This window comes from Bombina bombina, chromosome 2 (genome assembly GCF_027579735.1).
Source record: "Bombina bombina isolate aBomBom1 chromosome 2, aBomBom1.pri, whole genome shotgun sequence".
In the NCBI taxonomy this organism is placed as follows: domain Eukaryota; kingdom Metazoa; phylum Chordata; class Amphibia; order Anura; family Bombinatoridae; genus Bombina; species Bombina bombina.
The window spans coordinates 1,430,364,576-1,430,385,014 of record NC_069500.1 but is presented as its reverse complement, the minus strand read 5'-3'; the positions used below and the strand labels follow the sequence as shown (position 1 = coordinate 1,430,385,014).

The 20,439-nt window shown below is 37.5% G+C and overlaps 1 protein-coding gene across 1 annotated transcript in view; it reads right to left on the bottom strand.

Moving 5' to 3' along the window:
- The window catches only part of LOC128647602 (vomeronasal type-2 receptor 26-like), a 264,129-nt gene that overhangs the window by 142,915 nt on the left and 100,775 nt on the right, over positions 1-20,439 (bottom strand). Inside the window, exon 3 of the mRNA XM_053700358.1 lies at positions 3,179-3,991. Within this exon, the coding sequence (XP_053556333.1) occupies positions 3,179-3,991 (813 nt within the window). The remainder of the gene's footprint in view (positions 1-3,178; positions 3,992-20,439) is intronic.

Sequence of the window (20,439 nt, the reverse complement as noted above, 5' to 3'; positions counted from 1 at the left end):
AACAATGTTGACGCATTTTGGCCTTTCTCAAGACAGTATCAGCAGCGAGAAGAGAGCAAAACATATAAAGGGGATTCTAACCTATCACAGTCTTTTGTAAAAGTCTGACCACCAAAAATCTAGACAGTCCTTCCAGTACCAGTGAGACCCAGTTATGTCATGTCTGTATTCTCAACTTCTGGTTAAACTCAAGCAAGAGCCCACACCCCTCACATGGGGGACTATTTATCAATGTCTGTTCGACATGATACGCTGTATCGTATCATGTCCGACAGACATTGCTGAATGCAGATAGCAGGACTGCTTGTACAATGCCACACCCTGCAGATTCACAGCCAATCAGCGGCTAACAGGGGTGTCAATGAGCCCAATCGTACAGGATTGTGTGGATTGCAGAACGCAGCCTCAGAGGCAGCGGATCAGTTATGGAGCAGCGGTCTTTAGATTGCTGCTTCATAACTGCTGTTTCCAGTGAGCCTGAATTCTCGTGTGGAAAGAGGGGCATCAAGCTGATTCGGCCCTTTAGCAATATCTCCAAATAATACAGAAATGAGATATGAGTGTCATTTCTATACTATCTATACTAAAATGATCAGCCAATAGAATAGAGAGCTGCTTAAATCTTATTGGCTGATTTGACCATTCGGAGCTTGATAATTTGGCCCCCAGGTGTCAAATATTAACCACCAATCAGCCGAATAGAAAATGAACATACCTCGAGAAATCACTCCCCCGTGACAATCGTGACAAGTGTAATCTTCTTAAAGTAACTATATAACCCAAGTGCATACAAAATAAAAGAAAACAAAAATAATTAAATCTTAAATACTTTTCTTGTTAATATATTAGCAACCATCTCATAACATCGAGGTGCTGATAAAAAATGACAGCTTAACTCACACATATCATTGCCATATCCAAATCACACCCAATACCATGATGTAATTTAAAATTACCCAACCCAAGCAAATGTAGATGTAGCTACACCAATAAGTGTAAAATTCGATAGTATCCCAGACAAACAGTGCATCATTATGTTCTTAAATTAACCTATATACATAGCAGATAAACCTATCTCAAAAATTGTCACAGAATGTAAACTAGTAAAATAAATTTCTTATTAAGCACTTCTACATCAAAATGGCACACTGAAGCATCACTATACCACAACTAATGTATCTAATAGCTCATACAAACCTAGAATGTATACAATTAAAAAAACTCCTCACAAACAGGACACACAACTACCATCCCGTTATCACACCCAATATCATGATGTCATCTAAAACTACCCAATCCAAGTAATTGTAAACATAGCCACACCACTAATTGTCAAAATTGATAGTCCTTTGGCAAAAAGTATTCACACATTGTACAAACTGTATATCCTCACCAAGTTCCTATTACAAAGAATAATCGGATATCGCTAACACTAACATATAGTGATACCTCCTATAGCACAAACTACCTCTCTAACAATCTCTAAACCAATAAATATCAGCTAAAATTACAAATATGTCCTAAACGTCACACCATTCAAGGAGACATAAGTATAGACTGAGTTGTGGAGCCCATTATGTATCAAACATAACATACAAATGACAAAAAACAACATACATATATTAAAAGAAGAAAATCATGAGGAGGTAGAAACTAAGAACTTCACCAGGATTATGATGTTTAATGGCAGAGAGTAAAACAAAATAATAATGAAAAATAAAAATAAAAATTAGAAAACAAAATGAATAAAAATAAACAAATAAAAAGGTAAATACAAATGAAAACTAAGATTGACATAAAAGAAAAAGAAATCCAAACCAGACAAAACCATAAAATAGAAATATTATTAAAAAAAAGAAATAAAGGGAATCAATGGGGAAAAAGAAAATAAAAGTAGCAAAAATTAAACAAGTAACAAAAATATGACCGGCATCCAAAATGTGCAAACAGTAGGGAATAATTCACAACTAAATACATTTGTCAGGGTAATAGTCATACTACAGGAATCATTGCTAGTCAGAATGTGCATTTAGGCCTTAGGGGGCTACAGTCTCCAGTTTATAGATCTTGATTCAATTTGTAGAAGGAACTTATCCCCGTTGCCACCTCTTCTCAATGGAGAAACATGGTCGATAATAATGAATCTAAGGTCCTTGACAGTATGACCAGCATTAGCAAAACGATGTGCACTTGATTCTTCTGATTTACCTGTCCTGATGGCTGCAAGAATTGCTGAACAAAGATTTGCCAGTCGAGTTCTCGCATCATCAACAGTTTTTCCGACATAGAAAAGGCCAGATGAGTAATTAAGGAGAGAGATGAAATAGAAAGTGCTTGATTTTATATTTCTTAATTTTTGTAGGATTCCGAAATGTAGTTCCCAGTACCATACTGTTGCAAGTAATGCAGCTCAAACATCTAAAACAGCCAACCTTTTGTGCTTCAATGCTGCCAGATCATAACTGCCTAAGGGGTCGGTGTTGACCAGTAGATCTTTGAAATTTTTTCTTTGTTTATAAGCAACTCTAGGAAAGCCCAATCCCTCAAGTGGCAATTGTGAATTCGTTTGTAGGATGTGGACTTTTTGCACAATGTGCTTAGAGGGATATGGCGGCACCTCACTGACAAGCCCCAAAGTAGGCCGAAACTATTGTTTTTATATAATAATTATTTTATTTGTTTACATTCTATGACAATTTTTGAGGTTTATCTGCTATGTATACATGGGTAATTTAAAACATAATAATGCACTGTTTGTCTGGGATACTATCAAATTTGACACTTTCAGCACTATACAAATAAATGATAATAATAATAATAATAATAATAATAATAATAATAATAAAAATAATAATAATAATAATGTTATTAATATATGATACAATATTTTAAAGAGACAGGACAAAAGGTATCAAACAAATACAGGAGGAATTGAGGCCCCCAAAGAAGTTTATTAGGTAAGGGATTTAGCGCAGCTGCAGCCAAGACTTTTACGTTCCACTTGTAATCTAGGCCTGGATATTGTACTATTTTTTGTACAGATCATGGGGTGAGCCTATGAATGAGAACTCCTGGCACTACATTCTTTTTTAGATAAACAATACAAAGTAAAAAAAAGATAATTGAATTAGCACTATGATGAAATAATACATATATATTATTCAGCTGTGTATTTTACCTGTAGTTTATAATTATATCCATGTAACTTCTTTCCAGGGGAATGTTTTTTATGAAAAAGAAACATATTGTGCAGTGCATGTGCCATGGAGTAAACTGCGTTGTACACGTGGTATGATCTGTCTTTATATTGAAAAGGAAGCCGTTCATTTCCAGTACAATTTCGGAAGGGTTGTTTGTACATTGATTCATATAAACTATTCCTCTGGGTGTGATTAGATAAACATTTGTAAAACAACATCCAAAGGTCTATAACCAATATATCATCTGGGTAATTTGAAGGACAGACATCTTTAAGTAGATTTTCTATCCCAGGAACATTCATCCTGGGAACATCTAGATATAAACTGTTATTAAATAATTTCCCATCAAAAATCGCTAAGAGCTCATCATTTGCAGACAAAGATGGTGACAGTATTAATGTTTTACTGAAGATGATTTGGCTAACATGTATTAACAAAAAAAGAGCACTTGATGTGAATTTTCCACAAAGAACAATAACCGAAGACTTGGAGTTCTGCATTATTTTGCTCATAGCATTGAGATGTTTAGCATTGGAAATGACTGATTCTGTGATTACCCTAATTATGTATTCAATGCAGATCCCTCTCCTAGTGGTTTGTTTAACCAGCTCCTGGGTTTCTTTCTCACCACTGTCTTCCTCAGAGGAAATTACCCCAATCCAGGTCCAATCAAAATAATCCAGGAGTTTTGAGATTGCATAATAATGAACTCTGTCATTATGTAATGTCCGAAATAATGATGGATAAATGATTTGATCACTTAGAGCAGGATCTGTTGCTCCATAGCTGATCTTCAATAAGTATTATAGTCATATAAAAAATAAAATAAGTATTTAATTAGCTAAAACATTTTTATTTTTTTTAATTTGTTTAAATTGTGCTTATTGGTGAATTTCCTATCAGATACATTATCAAAATGTTACTGTTTCAGAATAAAAGGCAACAAGTCACACCATTAAGTTAAGATTATCTTGGTTAACTATGAAAAGTCTTATTATTTGCTGTATACAATATATCTAACACATAGCAGAGCAATATTTAGTGGTATCTGCCCTTTTATCAATCTATTTTACATGTAAAAGTTGAGACAACATTAGTGACCAGAACCTTCAGTACACACAAATCAACTGTTCTTAAAGGAATAAGCCCATTAACTAACCTTATATAAAGTGAAATCCAGGGGCAGAACTACCATTGGTGCAGCCAATGTATTGGCACCAGGGTCCAAGTGCTGGATGGCTCCATAACAGCCAGTATATACAATAGGAATGTGTAGAATGTATACAATCCTAATGCAGGGAGCCTTTTATTAGTATAGTATGCAGGTCAATCATTTCTACAGAACAGCATGTATATTATTAGGGACATCCTAAAACATTTAATGTGAAAATGGCTTAATGTAGCTTAATGAGTAAAAAAGTGGCCAAATGTTAATCAATTGCTGCATAATTTTGCACAACCCAAGATTTCCACTATCCAAGCCTATCCTAGAAGTTTCATGGATTTTGGAATTCCACAAGGCAAATGAGTGACATTAAGCTTGTTTTTGGGGAGCTTAATGTGGCTTAACGTACAAAATTACCACAATACATTAATCTATCGATTCAAACATATCCTGAAAATTTCAGGACATTTGATAAAACAAACCAAAAGTTATTCACATTTAACTATTTTTTTACAATCCTAAAACATTTAGGCCTAGATTTAGAGTTCGGCGGTAGCCGTCAAAACCAGCGTTAGAGGCTCCTAACGCTGGTTTTGGGCGCCCGCTGGTATTTGGAGTCAGTGATTAAAGGGTCTAACGCTCACTTTTCAGCCGCGACTTTTCCATACCGCAGATCCCCCTACGCCATTTGCGTATCCTATCTTTTCAATGGGATCTTTCTAACGCTGGTATTTAGAGTCGTTTCTGCAGTGAGCTTTAGAGCTCTAACGACAAGATTCCAGCCGCCTGAAAATAGCAGGAGTTAAGAGCTTTCTGGCTAACGCCGGTTTATAAAGCTCTTAACTACTGTACCCTAAAGTACACTAACACCCATAAACTACCTATGTACCCCTAAACCGAGGTCCCCCCACATCGCCGCCACTCGATTGAAATTTTTAACCCCTAGTCTGCCGACCGCCACCTACGTTATACTTATGTACCCCTAATCTGCTGCCCCTAACCCCGCCGACCCCTATATTATATTTATTAACCCCTAACTTTCCCCCCACAACGTCGCCGCAAGCTACTTAAAATAATTAACCCCTAATCTTCCGACCGCAAATCGCCGCCACCTACGTTATCCCTATGTACCCCTAATCTGCTGCCCCTAACATCGCCGACCCCTATGTTATATTTATTAACCCCTAATCTGCCCCCCACAACGTCGCCGACACCTACCTACACTTATTAACCCCTAATCTGCCGAGCGGACCTGAGCGCTACTATAATAAAGTTATTAACCCCTAATCCGCCTCACTAACCCTATCATAAATAGTATTAACCCCTAATCTGCCCTCCCTAACATCGCCGACACCTACCTTCAATTATTAACCCCTAATCTGCCGACCGGAGCTCACCGCTATTCTAATAAATGTATTAACCCCTAAAGCTAAGTCTAACCCTAACACTAACACCCCCCTAAGTTAAATATAATTTTTATCTAACGAAATAAATTAACTCTTATTAAATAAATGATTCCTATTTAAAGCTAAATACTTACCTGTAAAATAAATCCTAATATAGCTACAATATAAATTATAATTATATTATAGCTATTTTAGGATTAATATTTATTTTACAGGCAACTTTGTAATTATTTTAACCAGGTACAATAGCTATTAAATAGTTAAGAACTATTTAATAGTTACCTAGTTAAAATAATTACAAATTTACCTGTAAAATAAATCCTAACCTAAGATATAATTAAACCTAACACTACCCTATCAATAAAATAATTAAATAAACTACCTACAATTACCTACAATTAACCTAACACTACACTATCAATAAATTAATTAAACACAATTGCTACAAATAAATACAATTAAATAAACTATCTAAAGTACAAAAAATAAAAAAGAACTAAGTTACAGAAAATAAAAAAATATTTACAAACATAAGAAAAATATTACAACAATTTTAAACTAATTACACCTACTCTAAGCCCCCTAATAAAATAACAAAGACCCCCAAAATAAAAAATTCCCTACCCTATTCTAAAATACAAAAATTACAAGCTCTTTTACCTTACCAGCCCTGAACAGGGCCCTTTGCGGGGCATGCCCCAAGAATTTCAGCTCTTTTGCCTGTAAAAAAAAACATACAATACCCCCCCCCCAACATTACAACCCACCACCCACATACCCCTAATCTAACCCAAACCCCCTTAAATAAACCTAACACTAATCCCCTGAAGATCTTCCTACCTTGTCTTCACCATCCAGGTATCACCGATCCGTCCTGGCTCCAAGATCTTCATCCAACCCAAGCGGGGGTTGGCGATCCATAATCCGGTGCTCCAAAGTCTTCCTCCTATCCGGCAAGAAGAGGACATCCGGACCGGCAAACATCTTCTCCAAGCGGCATCTTCTATGTTCTTCCATCTGATGACGACCGGCTCCATCTTGAAGACCTCCAGCGCGGATCCATCCTCTTCTTCCGACGACTAGACGACGAATGACGGTTCCTTTAAGGGACGTCATCCAAGATGGCGTCCCTCGAATTCCGATTGGCTGATAGGATTCTATCAGCCAATCGGAATTAAGGTAGGAATTTTCTGATTGGCTGATGGAATCAGCCAATCAGAATCAAGTTCAATCCGATTGGCTGATCCAATCAGCCAATCAGATTGAGCTCGCATTCTATTGGCTGTTCCGATCAGCCAATAGAATGCGAGCTCAATCTGATTGGCTGATTGGATCAGCCAATCGGATTGAACTTGATTCTGATTGGCTGATTCCATCAGCCAATCAGAATATTCCTACCTTAATTCCGATTGGCTGATAGAATCCTATCAGCCAATCGGAATTCGAGGGACGCCATCTTGGATGACGTCCCTTAAAGGAACCGTCATTCGTCGTCTAGTCGTCGGAAGAAGAGGATGGATCCGCGCTGGAGGTCTTCAAGATGGAGCCGGTCGTCATCGGATGGAAGAACATAGAAGATGCCGCTTGGAGAAGATGTTTGCCGGTCCGGATGTCCTCTTCTTGCCGGATAGGAGGAAGACTTTGGAGCACCGGATTATGGATCGCCAACCCCCGCTTGGGTTGGATGAAGATCTTGGAGCCAGGACGGATCGGTGATACCTGGATGGTGAAGACAAGGTAGGAAGATCTTCAGGGGATTAGTGTTAGGTTTATTTAAGGGGGTTTGGGTTAGATTAGGGGTATGTGGGTGGTGGGTTGTAATGTTGGGGGGGGGGGTATTTTATGTTTTTTTTTACAGGCAAAAGAGCTGAAATTCTTGGGGCATGCCCCGCAAAGGGCCCTGTTCAGGGCTGGTAAGGTAAAAGAGCTTGTAATTTGTGTATTTTAGAATAGGGTAGGGAATTTTTTATTTTGGAGGTCTTTGTTATTTTATTAGGGGGCTTAGAGTATGTGTAATTAGTTTAAAATTGTTGTAATATTTTTCTTATGTTTGTAAATATTTTTTTATTTTCTGTAACTTAGTTCTTTTTTATTTTTTGTACTTTAGATAGTTTATTTAATTGTATTTATTTGTAGCAATTGTGTTTAATTAATTTATTGATAGTGTAGTGTTAGGTTAATTGTAGGTAATTGTAGGTAGTTTATTTAATTATTTTATTGATAGGGTAGTGTTAGGTTTAATTATATCTTAGGTTAGGATTTCTTTTACAGGTAAATTTGTAATTATTTTAACTAGGTAACTATTAAATAGTTCTTAACTATTTAATAGCTATTGTACCTGGTTAAAATAATTACAAAGTTGCCTGTAAAATAAATATTAATCCTAAAATAGCTATAATATAAATGTAATTTATATTGTAGCTATATTAGGATTTATTTTACAGGTAAGTATTTAGCTTTAAATAGGAATCATTTATTTAATAAGAGTTAATTTATTTCGTTAGATAAAAATTATATTTAACTTAGGGGGGTGTTAGTGTTAGGGTTAGACTTAGCTTTAGGGGTTAATACATTTATTAGAATAGCGGTGAGCTCCGGTCGGCAGATTAGGGGTTAATAATTGAAGGTAGGTGTCGGCGATGTTAGGGAGGGCAGATTAGGGGTTAATACTATTTATGATAGGGTTAGTGAGGCGGATTAGGGGTTAATACATTTATTATAGTAGCGCTCAGGTCCGCTCGGCAGATTAGGGGTTAATAAGTGTAGGTAGGTGTCGGCGACGTTGTGGGGGGCAGATTAGGGGTTAATAAATATAATATAGGGGTCGGCGATGTTAGGGCAGCAGATTAGGGGTACATAGGGATAACGTAGGTGGCGGCGGTTTACGGAGCGGCAGATTAGGGGTTAAAAGTGTAATGCAGGGGTCAGCGATAGCGGGGGCGGCAGATTAGGGGTTAATAAGTGTAAGGTTAGGGGTGTTTAGACTCGGGGTACATGTTAGAGTGTTAGGTGCAGACGTAGGAAGTGTTTCCCCATAGGAAACAATGGGGCTGCGTTAGGAGCTGAACGCTGCTTTTTTGCAGGTGTTAGGTTTTTTTTCAGCTCAAACAGCCCCATTGTTTCCTATGGGAGAATCGTGCACGAGCACGTTTTTGAGGCCGGCCGCGTCCGTAAGCAACTCTGGTATCGAGAGTTGCATTTGCGGTAAATATGCTCTACGCTCCTTTTTTGGAGCCTAACGCAGCATTTGTTTGAACTCTCGATACCAGAGTTAAATTTATGGTGCGGCCAGAAAAAAACCCGCGGAGCGTTAACAGCCCTTTTACCGCCAAACTCCAAATCTAGCCGTATATGTGAGCAGCTTAATGTAAAAAGAGCTTAATGTACCAAAATTCAACTAAACATCGATCAATTGCATTGAAACTTGGCACAAACTCAGTTTTTCACTTTCCAAACCAATCCTAGAAGTTTCATGGTATTTGGTTTCCCACAAGGCAAATGAGTGACATTAAGCTTGTTTTTTGGGGAGTTTAATGTGGCTTAATGTACAAAATTGAACTTAGATTTTAACCAATCTCCCCCAAACTTCTCACAATACATTAATCTATCTATTCAAACACATTCTGAAAATTTCAGGACATTAAATAAAACATACCAAAAGTTACTCGCATTTAACAATTTTTTTACAATCCTAAAACATATACGCCTAGATTTAGAGCTTTGCGTTAGAGGGGGTGCATTAGCTACGCGTGGTTTATTTCTAATGCACAGAGTTTTTTAACGCTGGTATTTAGAGTTTATAAACAACCTTCTAACGCTACTCCTAACGCGTATATTTCAGACGCGGAATCACGCCCGCGTTAGACAGTCTCCCATAGAGATCAATGGCAGATCAAACAAACATGCTTTTTTCACCTAACACTCGATCTCGTGAGAAATACGCACTGCTCGGTCATATGACATATACCACATAATGCACAACAATAACACACTGCAAATGTCAGAACAACAATCACAAAACAAAGCACACACGCATTACACGTTCACAAGCGGGGAAAACCAATAAAAGAAATCAAAATAAAGGGAATACGCATATACTTTACGATACGGAAATACAGAAAATAACAAAAAGGAAAAATAAATGCACACTCATACACAAGCAAAATACTCGCATTCAACATTAAGAAATATTAGGACACACATACATATACAACACTTCACAAATACGACACCATCGCAAATTAACATTAACACATAATACTATGGAACAATGTTATAGAAAACGAGCACTATGACATCATCGCATTCTACACATTCCACAAATACTAACTCAAAATGAGCATGCGCAAATTCACACAACTAATACACATTGCACGCATACTAATTACTAACAAAGCACACCTGAACACAATTTACAACGCAAACCGGTACATCATTAAACATTTACACAAGTTATATTAGCACCACATAAGCATGGCTTCTTTGACTGTGTTGCTGGTGAGTTTTTGGAGATTGGAGATTTGGGCCTAGATTTAGAGTTGGGCGGTAGCCGTCTAAACCAGCGTTAGAGGCTCCTAACGCTGGTTTTTACCGCCCGCTGGTATTTGGAGTCAGTCAGGAAAGGGTCCAACGCTCACTTTGCAGCCGCGACTTTTCCATACCGCAGATCCCCCTACACCATTTGCGTATCCTATCTTTTCAATGGGATCTTTCTAACGCCGGTATTTAGAGTCGTGGCTGAAGTGAGCGTTAGAAATCTAACGACAAAACTCCAGCCGCAGAAAAAAATCAGTAGTTAAGAGCTTTCTGGGCTAACGCCGGTTTATTAAGCTCTTAACTACTGTGCTCTAAGGTACACTAACACCCATAAACTACCTTAACACCCCTAAACCGAGGTCCCCCCACATCGTCGCCACTCTATTAAAAAATTTTTAACCCCTAATCTGCCGCTACGTTATCCCTATGTACCCCTAATCTGCTGCCCCTAACATCACCGACCACTATGTTATATTTATTAACCCCTAATCTGCCGCCCCAGCTATCGCTGACACCTGCATATTATTATTAACCCCTAATCTGCCGCTCCACACACCGACGCAACCTACATTATCCCTATGTACCCCTAATCTGCTGCCCCTAACACCGCCGACCCCTATATTATATTTATTAACCCCTAATCTGCCGCCCCCAACGTCGCCTCCACCTACCTACAATTATTAACCCCTAATCTGCCGACCGGATCTCACTGCTACTCTAATAAATGTATTAACCCCTAAAGCTAAGTCTAACCCTAACACTAACACTCCCCTAAGTTAAATATAATTTAAATCTAACAAAATAAATTAACTCTTATTATATAAATTATTCCTATTTAAAGCTAAATACTTACCTGTAAAATAAACCCTAATATAGCTACAATATAAATTATATTTATATTGTAGCTATTTTAGGATTAATATTTATTTTACAGGCAACTTTGTAATTATATTAACCAGGTACAATAGCTATTAATTAGTTAATAACTATTTAATAGTTACCTAGTTAAAATAATTACAAAATTACCTGTAAAATAAATCCTAACCTAAGTTACAATTAAACCTAACACTACACTATCAATAAATTAATTAAATACAATACCTACAATTATCTACAATTAAACCTAACACTACACTATCAATAAATTAATTAAATACAATACCTACAATTATCTACAATTAAACCTAACACTACACTATCAATAAATTAATTAAATACAATACCTACAAATAAATACAATTAAATAAACTAACAAAAGTACAAAAAATAAAAAAGAACTAAGTTACAAAAAATAAAAAAATATTTACAAACATTAGAAAAATATTAAAACAATTTTAAACTAATTACACCTACTCTAAGCCCCCTAATAAAATAACAAAGACCCCCAAAATAAAAAAATGCCCTACCCTATTCTAAATTAAAAAAGTTCAAAGCTCTTTTACCTTACCAGCCCTGAAAAGGGCCCTTTGCGGGGCATGCCCCAAAGAATTCAGCTCTTTTGCCTGTAAAAAAAACACATACAATACCCCCTACCAACATTACAACCCACCACCCACATACCCCTAATCTAACCCAAACCCCCCTTAAATAAACCTAACATTAAGCCCCTGAAGATCTTCCTACCTTATCTTCACCTCGCCGGGTATCACACCGATTCGTCCTGTCTTGATCCAAGCCCAAGCGGGGGGCTGAAGATGTCCATGATCCGGCTGAAGTCTTCATCCAAGCGGGAGCTGAAGAGGTCCATGATCCGACTGAAGTCTTCTATCAACGGCATCTTCAATCTTCTTTCTTCCGGATCCATGTTCATCCCGCCGACGCGGAACATCCATCTTCACCGACGACTTCCCGACGAATGACGGTTCCTTTAAGGGACGTCATCCAAGATGGCGTCCCTCGAATTCCGATTGGCTGATAGGATTCTATCAGCCAATTGGAATTAAGGTAGGAAAATTCTGATTGGCTGATGGAATCATCCAATCAGAATCAAGTTCAATCCGATTGGCTGATCCGATCAGCCAATCAGATTGAGCTCGCATTCTATTGGCTGTTCCGATCAGCCAATAGAATGCAAGCTCAATCTGATTGGCTGATCGGATCAGCCAATCGGATTGAACTTGATTCTGATTGGCTGATTCCATCAGCCAATCAGAATTTTCCTACCTTAATTCCGATTGGCTGATAGAATCCTATCAGCCAATTGGAATTCGAGGGATGCCATCTTGGATGACGTCCCTTAAAGGAACAGCCATTCGTCGGGAAGTCGTCTGTGAAGATGGATGGATCCGCGCTGGAGGTCTTGAAGATCAACCGGTCGTCATCGGATTGAAGAACATAGAAGATGCGGCTTGGATGAAGATGTTTGCCGGTCCAGATGTCCTCTTCTGCCCAGTTGGATCAAGACTTCAGCCAGAGGATGGACGTCACTCTTCAGCCCCCGCTTGGGCTTGGATCAAGATTTCGGAGGCTTGGATCAAGACTTCAGTGGACGGATCGGTGAACCTGGCATGGTGAAGATAAGGTAGGAAGATCTTCAGGGGCTTAGTGTTAGGTTTATTTAAGGGGGGTTTGGGTTAGATTAGGGGTATGTGGGTGGTGGGTTGTAATGTTGGGGGGGGTATTGTATGGGGTTTTTTTACAGGCAAAAGAGCTGAATTATTTGGGGCATGCCCCTCAAATGGCCCTTTTCAGGGCTGGTAAGGTAAAAGAGCTTTGAACTTTTTTAATTTAGAATAGGGTACGGCATTTTTTTATTTTGGGGGTCTTTGTTATTTTATTAGGGGGCTTAGAGTAGGTGTAATTAGTCTAAAATTGTTGTAATATTTTTTCTAATGTTTGTAAATATTTTTTTATTTTTTGTAACTTAGTTCTTTTTTATTTTTTGTACTTTAGTTAGTTTATTTAATTGCAGTTATTTGTAGGTATTGTATTTAATTAATTTATTGATAGTGTAGTGTTAGGTTTAATTGTAACTTAGGTTAGGATTTATTTTACAGGTAATTTTGTAATTATTTTAACTAGGTAACTATTAAATAGTTATTAACTATTTAATAGCTATTGTACCTGGTTAAAATAAATACAAAGGTGCCTGTAAAATAAATATTAATCCTAAAATAGCTACAATATAATTATAATTTATATTGTAGCTATATTAAGATTTATTTTACAGGTAAGTATTTAGCTTTAAATAGGAATAATTTATTTAATAAGAGTTAATTTATTTCGTTAGATTTAAATTATATTTAATTTAGGGGGGTGTTAGTGTTAGGGTTAGACTTAGCTTTAGGGGTTAATACATTTATTATAGTAGCGGTGAGCTCCGGTCGGCAGATTAGGGGTTAATTATTGTAGGTAGCTGGCGGCGACGTTGTGGGGGGCAGATTAGGGGTTAATAAATAAAATATAGGGGTCGGCGGTGTTAGGGGTAGCAGATTAGGGTACATAACTATAATGTATGTTGCGGCGTTGTACGGAGAGGCAGATTAGGGGTTAATAATAATATGCAGGTGTCAGCAATAGCGGGGGCGGCAGATTAGGGGTTAATAAATATAACATAGTGGTCGGCGATGTTAGGGGCAGCAGATTAGGGGTACATAGGGATAACGTAGCTGGCGGTGGTGTACGGAGCGGCAGATTAGGAGTTAATAATAATATGCAGGGGTCAGCGATAGCGGGGGCGGCAGATTAGGGGTTAATAAGTGTAAGATTAGGGGTGTTAAGACTCGGGGTACATGTTAGAGTGTTAGGTGCAGACTTAGGAAGTGTTTCCCCATAGGAAACAATGTAGCTGCGTTAGGAGCTGAACGCTGCTTCTTTGCAGGTGTTAGGTTTTTTTTTCAGCTCAAACAGCCCCATTGTTTCCTATGGGGGAATCGTGCACGAGCACGTTTTTGAAGCTGGCCGCGTCCGTAAGCACCGCTGGTATCGAGAGTTGCAGTGGCGGTAAATATGCTCTACGCTCCCTTTTTGGAGTCTAACGCAGCCCTTCTGTGAACTCTAAATACCAGCGGTATTTAAAAGGTGCGGGAGAAAAAAAGCCAGCGTAGCTAATGCACCCCTTTGGCCGCAGAACTCTAAATCTAGCCGTTAGTGAGTTATTGTGAGAGTTAGTGCGAGTTAGTGTTAGTGTGAGAGAGTCAGTTATTGTTATCATGAGTGAGTTAGTGGTAGTGTGAGTTAGTGTGAGTTAGTGGTAGTGTGATTTAGTGGTAGTGTGAGTTTAGTGGGAGCGTGAGTTAATGGGAGCGTGAGTTAGTAAGAGAGCATTAGTGAGCGACAGTTGGTTTGGGTGAGTGTGCGAGTGCTTTTTCTGTATACTTAACACATTTACACGCAAACACATTCAATACATACATACACTTATCAATAACACTACATACACTCCATACCCCATACCCTCTCATACTACACTCCATACCCCATTCCCTGTAGTCCCATTCCCTTTCATCCCATTTACTCTATTCCCATACCCCATTCCCTCTAATCCCATCCCCATCCCCTATTTACATTTAGTTTACATATCCTCCTTTTAGTCTTCTTATACATTTTGGTTGATTAAATACTCATTACCCTCTTTTATTTATATCCCTTTCACACTTTCAGCACTTTTTTGGTCTTTTTATTTATTTATTTTGACCCCCTTTCATTTGGGCACAGTCACTTTTTGTTGGAGTAGTTGGGGTTTAGTTTAGGGAAGAGATGGAATAGGAGGGCAGGCAGGAGATTAGTCAGGGGAGAGGTAGAGGGGGGAGGAGAGGGAGAGGGGGGGAGAGGAACAGGACATGAAGGGGAGCAGGAAGCGGGGGTGGAAGCAGTGGGTGGACCCAGCCACTTGTTTCAAGATGAACAAGTGGCTGGGCCCAGTGGCAGACAGAGTAGGGCTTCACAGTCCAGGAAACAGAGGGCACCATCACAGGGGAAGGCCAAGGCGACTAGGGAGGTGAGGTTTACTATGGAGGAGAAGGAGGTCCTCGTAGAAGCCTATATGGGCAGGTATAAGAAGCTGCAGGCTCAGAAGACCATCCCGAGTGACAAGAGGAAGCTCTGGTGGGAGATAAGGGATGCAGTTAATGCAGTGGGGGGCCGTAACAGAGATATGGACTCTTACTTTGCGATTACATTAGTATCTAGGCTAAAAGTTAGGTGTGCATTTAAACAGACTGAAAACAAACGCAAAAACATTCAGATTGACCAGAGATATCACAAACACGGTTTGCAAAATGCGGAAATTGTATTGATTGTTAGATTTCAAAGTGGATTAATGAGGCTGCATTTGTAATTCTATTGTAAGCAAAAGCATTTACATCTTTATTTGGAAATATGCTAATATATACATTTCTTTATTTTTGCAATATACAGAGTCTGGGAAGGAGGCAGCACACCAACTACAGACTCCTACTTTACCCCGGTATGAGAGTGGTGGGGATGAATCGCCAACTCGGAGAGAAGAGGCCCCCCCTGCACAAGAAGCAGAGGCCCCCACTGAAGCAGATGAAGAGGCCCCCACTGAAGCAGATGAAGAGGCCCCTGAAGCAGATGAAGAGGCCCCTGAAGCAGAGGAAGAGGCCCCTCAAGCACCAGCAGGCCACCGTGCACCAGCAGGCCGCCGTGCACAACAGGAGGAGATAGCCGAGGTGCGGGTGTTAGTTGACTACATTGAACAGATGCATACCTCCCGGATGGAAAATATCCAAGGGAGAACTAGGATTATCGAAGAGCTTCGTGGCATTAGAGAAGGACAAACACAAATTATAGAGATCCTTACAAGAATAGAACAAGGACAAAACCGAAGTTTCCAGCTACAAGAAGCTATGTTCAATTTCTTCCGGGAGGCGCATGCTGGGCCATCTGCTGCTGGACCATCTGCTGCTGGCCCATCTCCTCCTGGGCCATCTGCTCCTGGGCCATCTCCTCTATCTCCTCACCTTGGTCATCCCAGTACTCCTCCTTCCACTCTTCCCACAACGTCTCCGATGAGAACTCATCGGAGGGGGCAGTTTCCCCTCCCAGAGCCTCAGCCTCGTGGGAAGAGGGGAAGGAAGAGGAAGTAAGTATTTTTTGAGATATGTTTGTTTTGTATTTATTTAATGTGTAATGGATAGGTATGTGATGATGTGGTTTTCATACACTTGTGGACCACGCTCTGTATATAATCTGCTTCTATGGGACCGGGTCCATGGAGGCAGATTGTTTGCAGAGTGTGGATTATAAGTGTGTGGACACCACATCATCACATACCTATCCTTGTTCATGATATTGATTGGTTTCTGTGATGTGATGTCCAAACTGTTTCCCCAATCTCAAACAAAATGGCCTTTACAATTATCCATGATGGCATATTACTGTTTGAATGACAATAACACAGCTTAAAGGGACAGTCAGAACATTATTGTTTACAAAGAAAACACTGTATTACGCATTATCAATTTGGAAACAAAAACATGGAGAAATACGTGTGACTTATGTGCTTACGCTTGTATCTATGCCTATGAAAACTGACAACTTATTTGTTGTTCTGAGATAACAATATTTTAGACAATCAATGATCAATACAGGGTAAATATGCTGTATGAGCTCAAGATTTTCAATATCCAAATGCTATCAAAATGCCCTCTAGTGGTCAAAATGCATTCTGATTACATGCACTCTTCAAGCTCTAAGAAATGAGCACACGAACCTCATAGGTTTAGCTAGCAAATAAGAATAACCAGAGAAAAATGATTAATTGGTGAGAAACGTTTGATATAATTTTTATTTTGAAAATTGCTTTTTTAATAATGCAAATCATTATTTGTTTTCTAGATTGTCCCTTTAAAAAATTACATATGCTAACATATACTAATATTTGGTGATTGTTGGTATATCTACATGTACTTGTTCAAACAAGAAATATTAGAATCAGATTTCTATTTACGTGTTAAATAAAGTCTATTTTCTTAAAGAGACATTATTGTGTTTGAATTATTTTAGAAAGACATTTGTTTAACAAGGAGTCCTTTTAGGAGTGACTAAACAAATATATGCTCACAATAATATATTTGGAGATTAACCAATGTGGAACTCATACATGATACAACAATCAACATTTGCATTAAAGGGACAGTATACAATCTTTTTAAGAGAACTGCATGTAATAGACACTACTAGAAACCACAAGATTAACATATACTGATATCAAAATCAATATGAAAAAGCTTTAAACACTTTCAAAGAAAATCGGTTTATCTATATTGAAAAGATAGTGTAAAATAAGACAATACCCCTTCATTAGCATATGAAAATACTCTTTACACAAATAGGAGCAAGCTGGAGATGGTACTCACATCAAACTTTGAGGCTTGGCGAGGAGTCTGAAAATTACTTAAATGTTATTTGAACATAAGCAAAAGTAGACATGTATTTGGTAAAAAATGGACTATATAACTAGAGAAAAAAAAATATTTGGTTTTTAATGTGAGTGTATAATGACCCTTTAATAAAATATATGACAAAATAACATCTAGAAGAAGTTGGCATCTCATATATTTAGCATATGATAAAGATAAATGCATATTGATTACTTTATTCTAATACAATAGCGCATATTTATGAATTAGATATGTTGAAAATTAAACACAACACAGTAATTTTTCATAAAAAGGAACATATTGTTGACAAACATATTAAACAAGATGGACTATATTTAGGGATTTGCACTTGCCTCGAAATATCTTATGCATGAAAACCTTTTGCTTTCATGCGTTTATTCAACCAGACATCCATCAAAAGAGAATGTTGTGTTCTTTATCAGCTATGGGTCAACAATGTTACATGATTCACACCATCCGTACTCGCCATGGTTTTAAACTTGTCTTCTCATTCACAAACGTGTGTTACGTGCAAAATCAAATATTGCAGGACTACGTAATACAATCAGACGGTTTTTACACCTTTGCATGTGACGTCTTAATTAACATGGCGCATCCTAGATCGCGTAAAAACGCCATCCAATAAAAGGCGCATTTTTTATCGCATAAATACGCCATCCAATAAAAGGCGCATCCTTGATCGCGTAAAAACGCCATCCAATAAAAATCGCATCCTTGATCGCGTAAATACACCATTCAATAAAAGGCCCATCCTTGATCACATAAAAAGTCAGACAATACAAGGAATCATTGGACAGCCTGGAAGGTGACGTCTTAAGCAACATGGCGCATCCAAGATCGAGGAAAAACCTCAGCCAATACAAGGACTCAGTTGATGATAGCTTGGCATATCAATAAGAAACGTATTTATATTTTAGTAACTAGTATGTGTCTATATTGCTATCTAGGAATGTCACGCTAGATAACGAAATACTGTGATACATGAAATAGAATACATTATAGAAAATAAGGAGATATTTCATAAGAAGCAGAGGATTTTTAACTAAACTATTTAGCAAGCAGCATGTTTTAAATAGACATGAAAACAATATTTTAAGGTTACACGATTATGTACGACATTGCAATTTGAAATACATTGTAACAATGAATGAAAATCTTTAGGTTATTGTGTTTCATGTCCCTTTAACTGAAAATTAATGCTAGGAGATGCATTCGGAAAATAGGGATGTGTTAGATATTATATGTTAAAGGGACAGTCAACCCCAGAAAATTTGTTTTTGAAAATATAGCTAATCCCTTTATTACACATTTCTAATTTTTGAACAACAAACACAGTTATATATTAATATATTTTCTACTTCTGTTATTATCTTGTATCTAAGCTTCTGATGACTGCCCCATTATTTCTGTTCTTTTGACAGACATGCAGTTTAGCCAATCAATGCTCAATCCTAGGTCACTTTACTTGCATGAGCTCAATGTTATCTATATGAAACATGTGAACTAATGCCTTATAGTAGTCAATATTTTTTCACATTAGAGGCAGTCTTCAAGGTCGAAGAACTTAGCATATGAACCTCCTAGGTTTACCTTTCAAATAAGAATACCAAGAGAACAAAGCTAAATTGTGAATAAAAGGAAATTAGGAAGTTGGTTAAACTCGCATGCCCTATTTAAATCATGAATCATCTTTTTGGACTTGACTGTCCCTTTAACTATAGCTATGGTGTACATCTTTAACATTTAAAAGATACACATGATAAATACATATGGCATTGATGTTTTCGGATATGTTTATATTGTTTTGGAATAACAATAATGACACATGTATTGATCAAACGTGTCACTTATTCAACTTGAAATATGGTCAGCCTACCTATAGCCATATATGGGAGGAGAATTCATTTTTATAAATAGTAATATAAAGATATTCCTCATCTAAAATATGTGCATTACACACAGTGATTGATTTGGTTACACTACTACAATAAGATATAATTGAAATTGCAATACATGTGCTGTCAACATTACAGTAAGATTTTTTTTTAATAAGATTATATGTCCTTGTTCATGTAAAAAGGACAAAAATGCTTTAGAAATGGAAATCCATTCCTTAACAATTGTGGTCAGCATCACTTAAAGGGTCATGAAATACCAAATAAAAAAAGAGGATCCACAGAGAGAATACTATTTCCATAAAAATAACACTTTACAGAGATTATCTCATTGTATCAATCCTGGGATCATTTGTTAAAGGTGCATCAATTCACGCAGAGTTTACAAATGAACACATGGATGTGAAATTTAAAATATACATATATATATACAAACATCAAGATATATATATATACATATATAAAATAATTACTATGCTAATTATAATCTTGCAAAGATAAAGCTTTACGAAAACTATATCAATGAAATGAATCCAATTAAATTGGAGATGTAAATATTAAAGTCATTTACAATTGTATTACATATATGATTCTGGAAAGAACATTATTTGCTTTCAGGTCCCTTTAAGGATTAACCACATAAACTAGAGATTTCAATCAATGACATGAATAAAGAGGACAAAGAATCGTGGAATGACATGTCTTTTATTAGTATGTCAGAAAAACATAATCAACGTTTAAAAAAAATTGTTGAAAGATCATTAAAATTGGAGCCATTTAACAAGGTCAAAGAGTGTATCACAGTCCTTGGAGAGAGTGGGTAAGGGCCAGCACAGCCCCATTGTAGCCATTTGACAAGGTCAAAGAGTG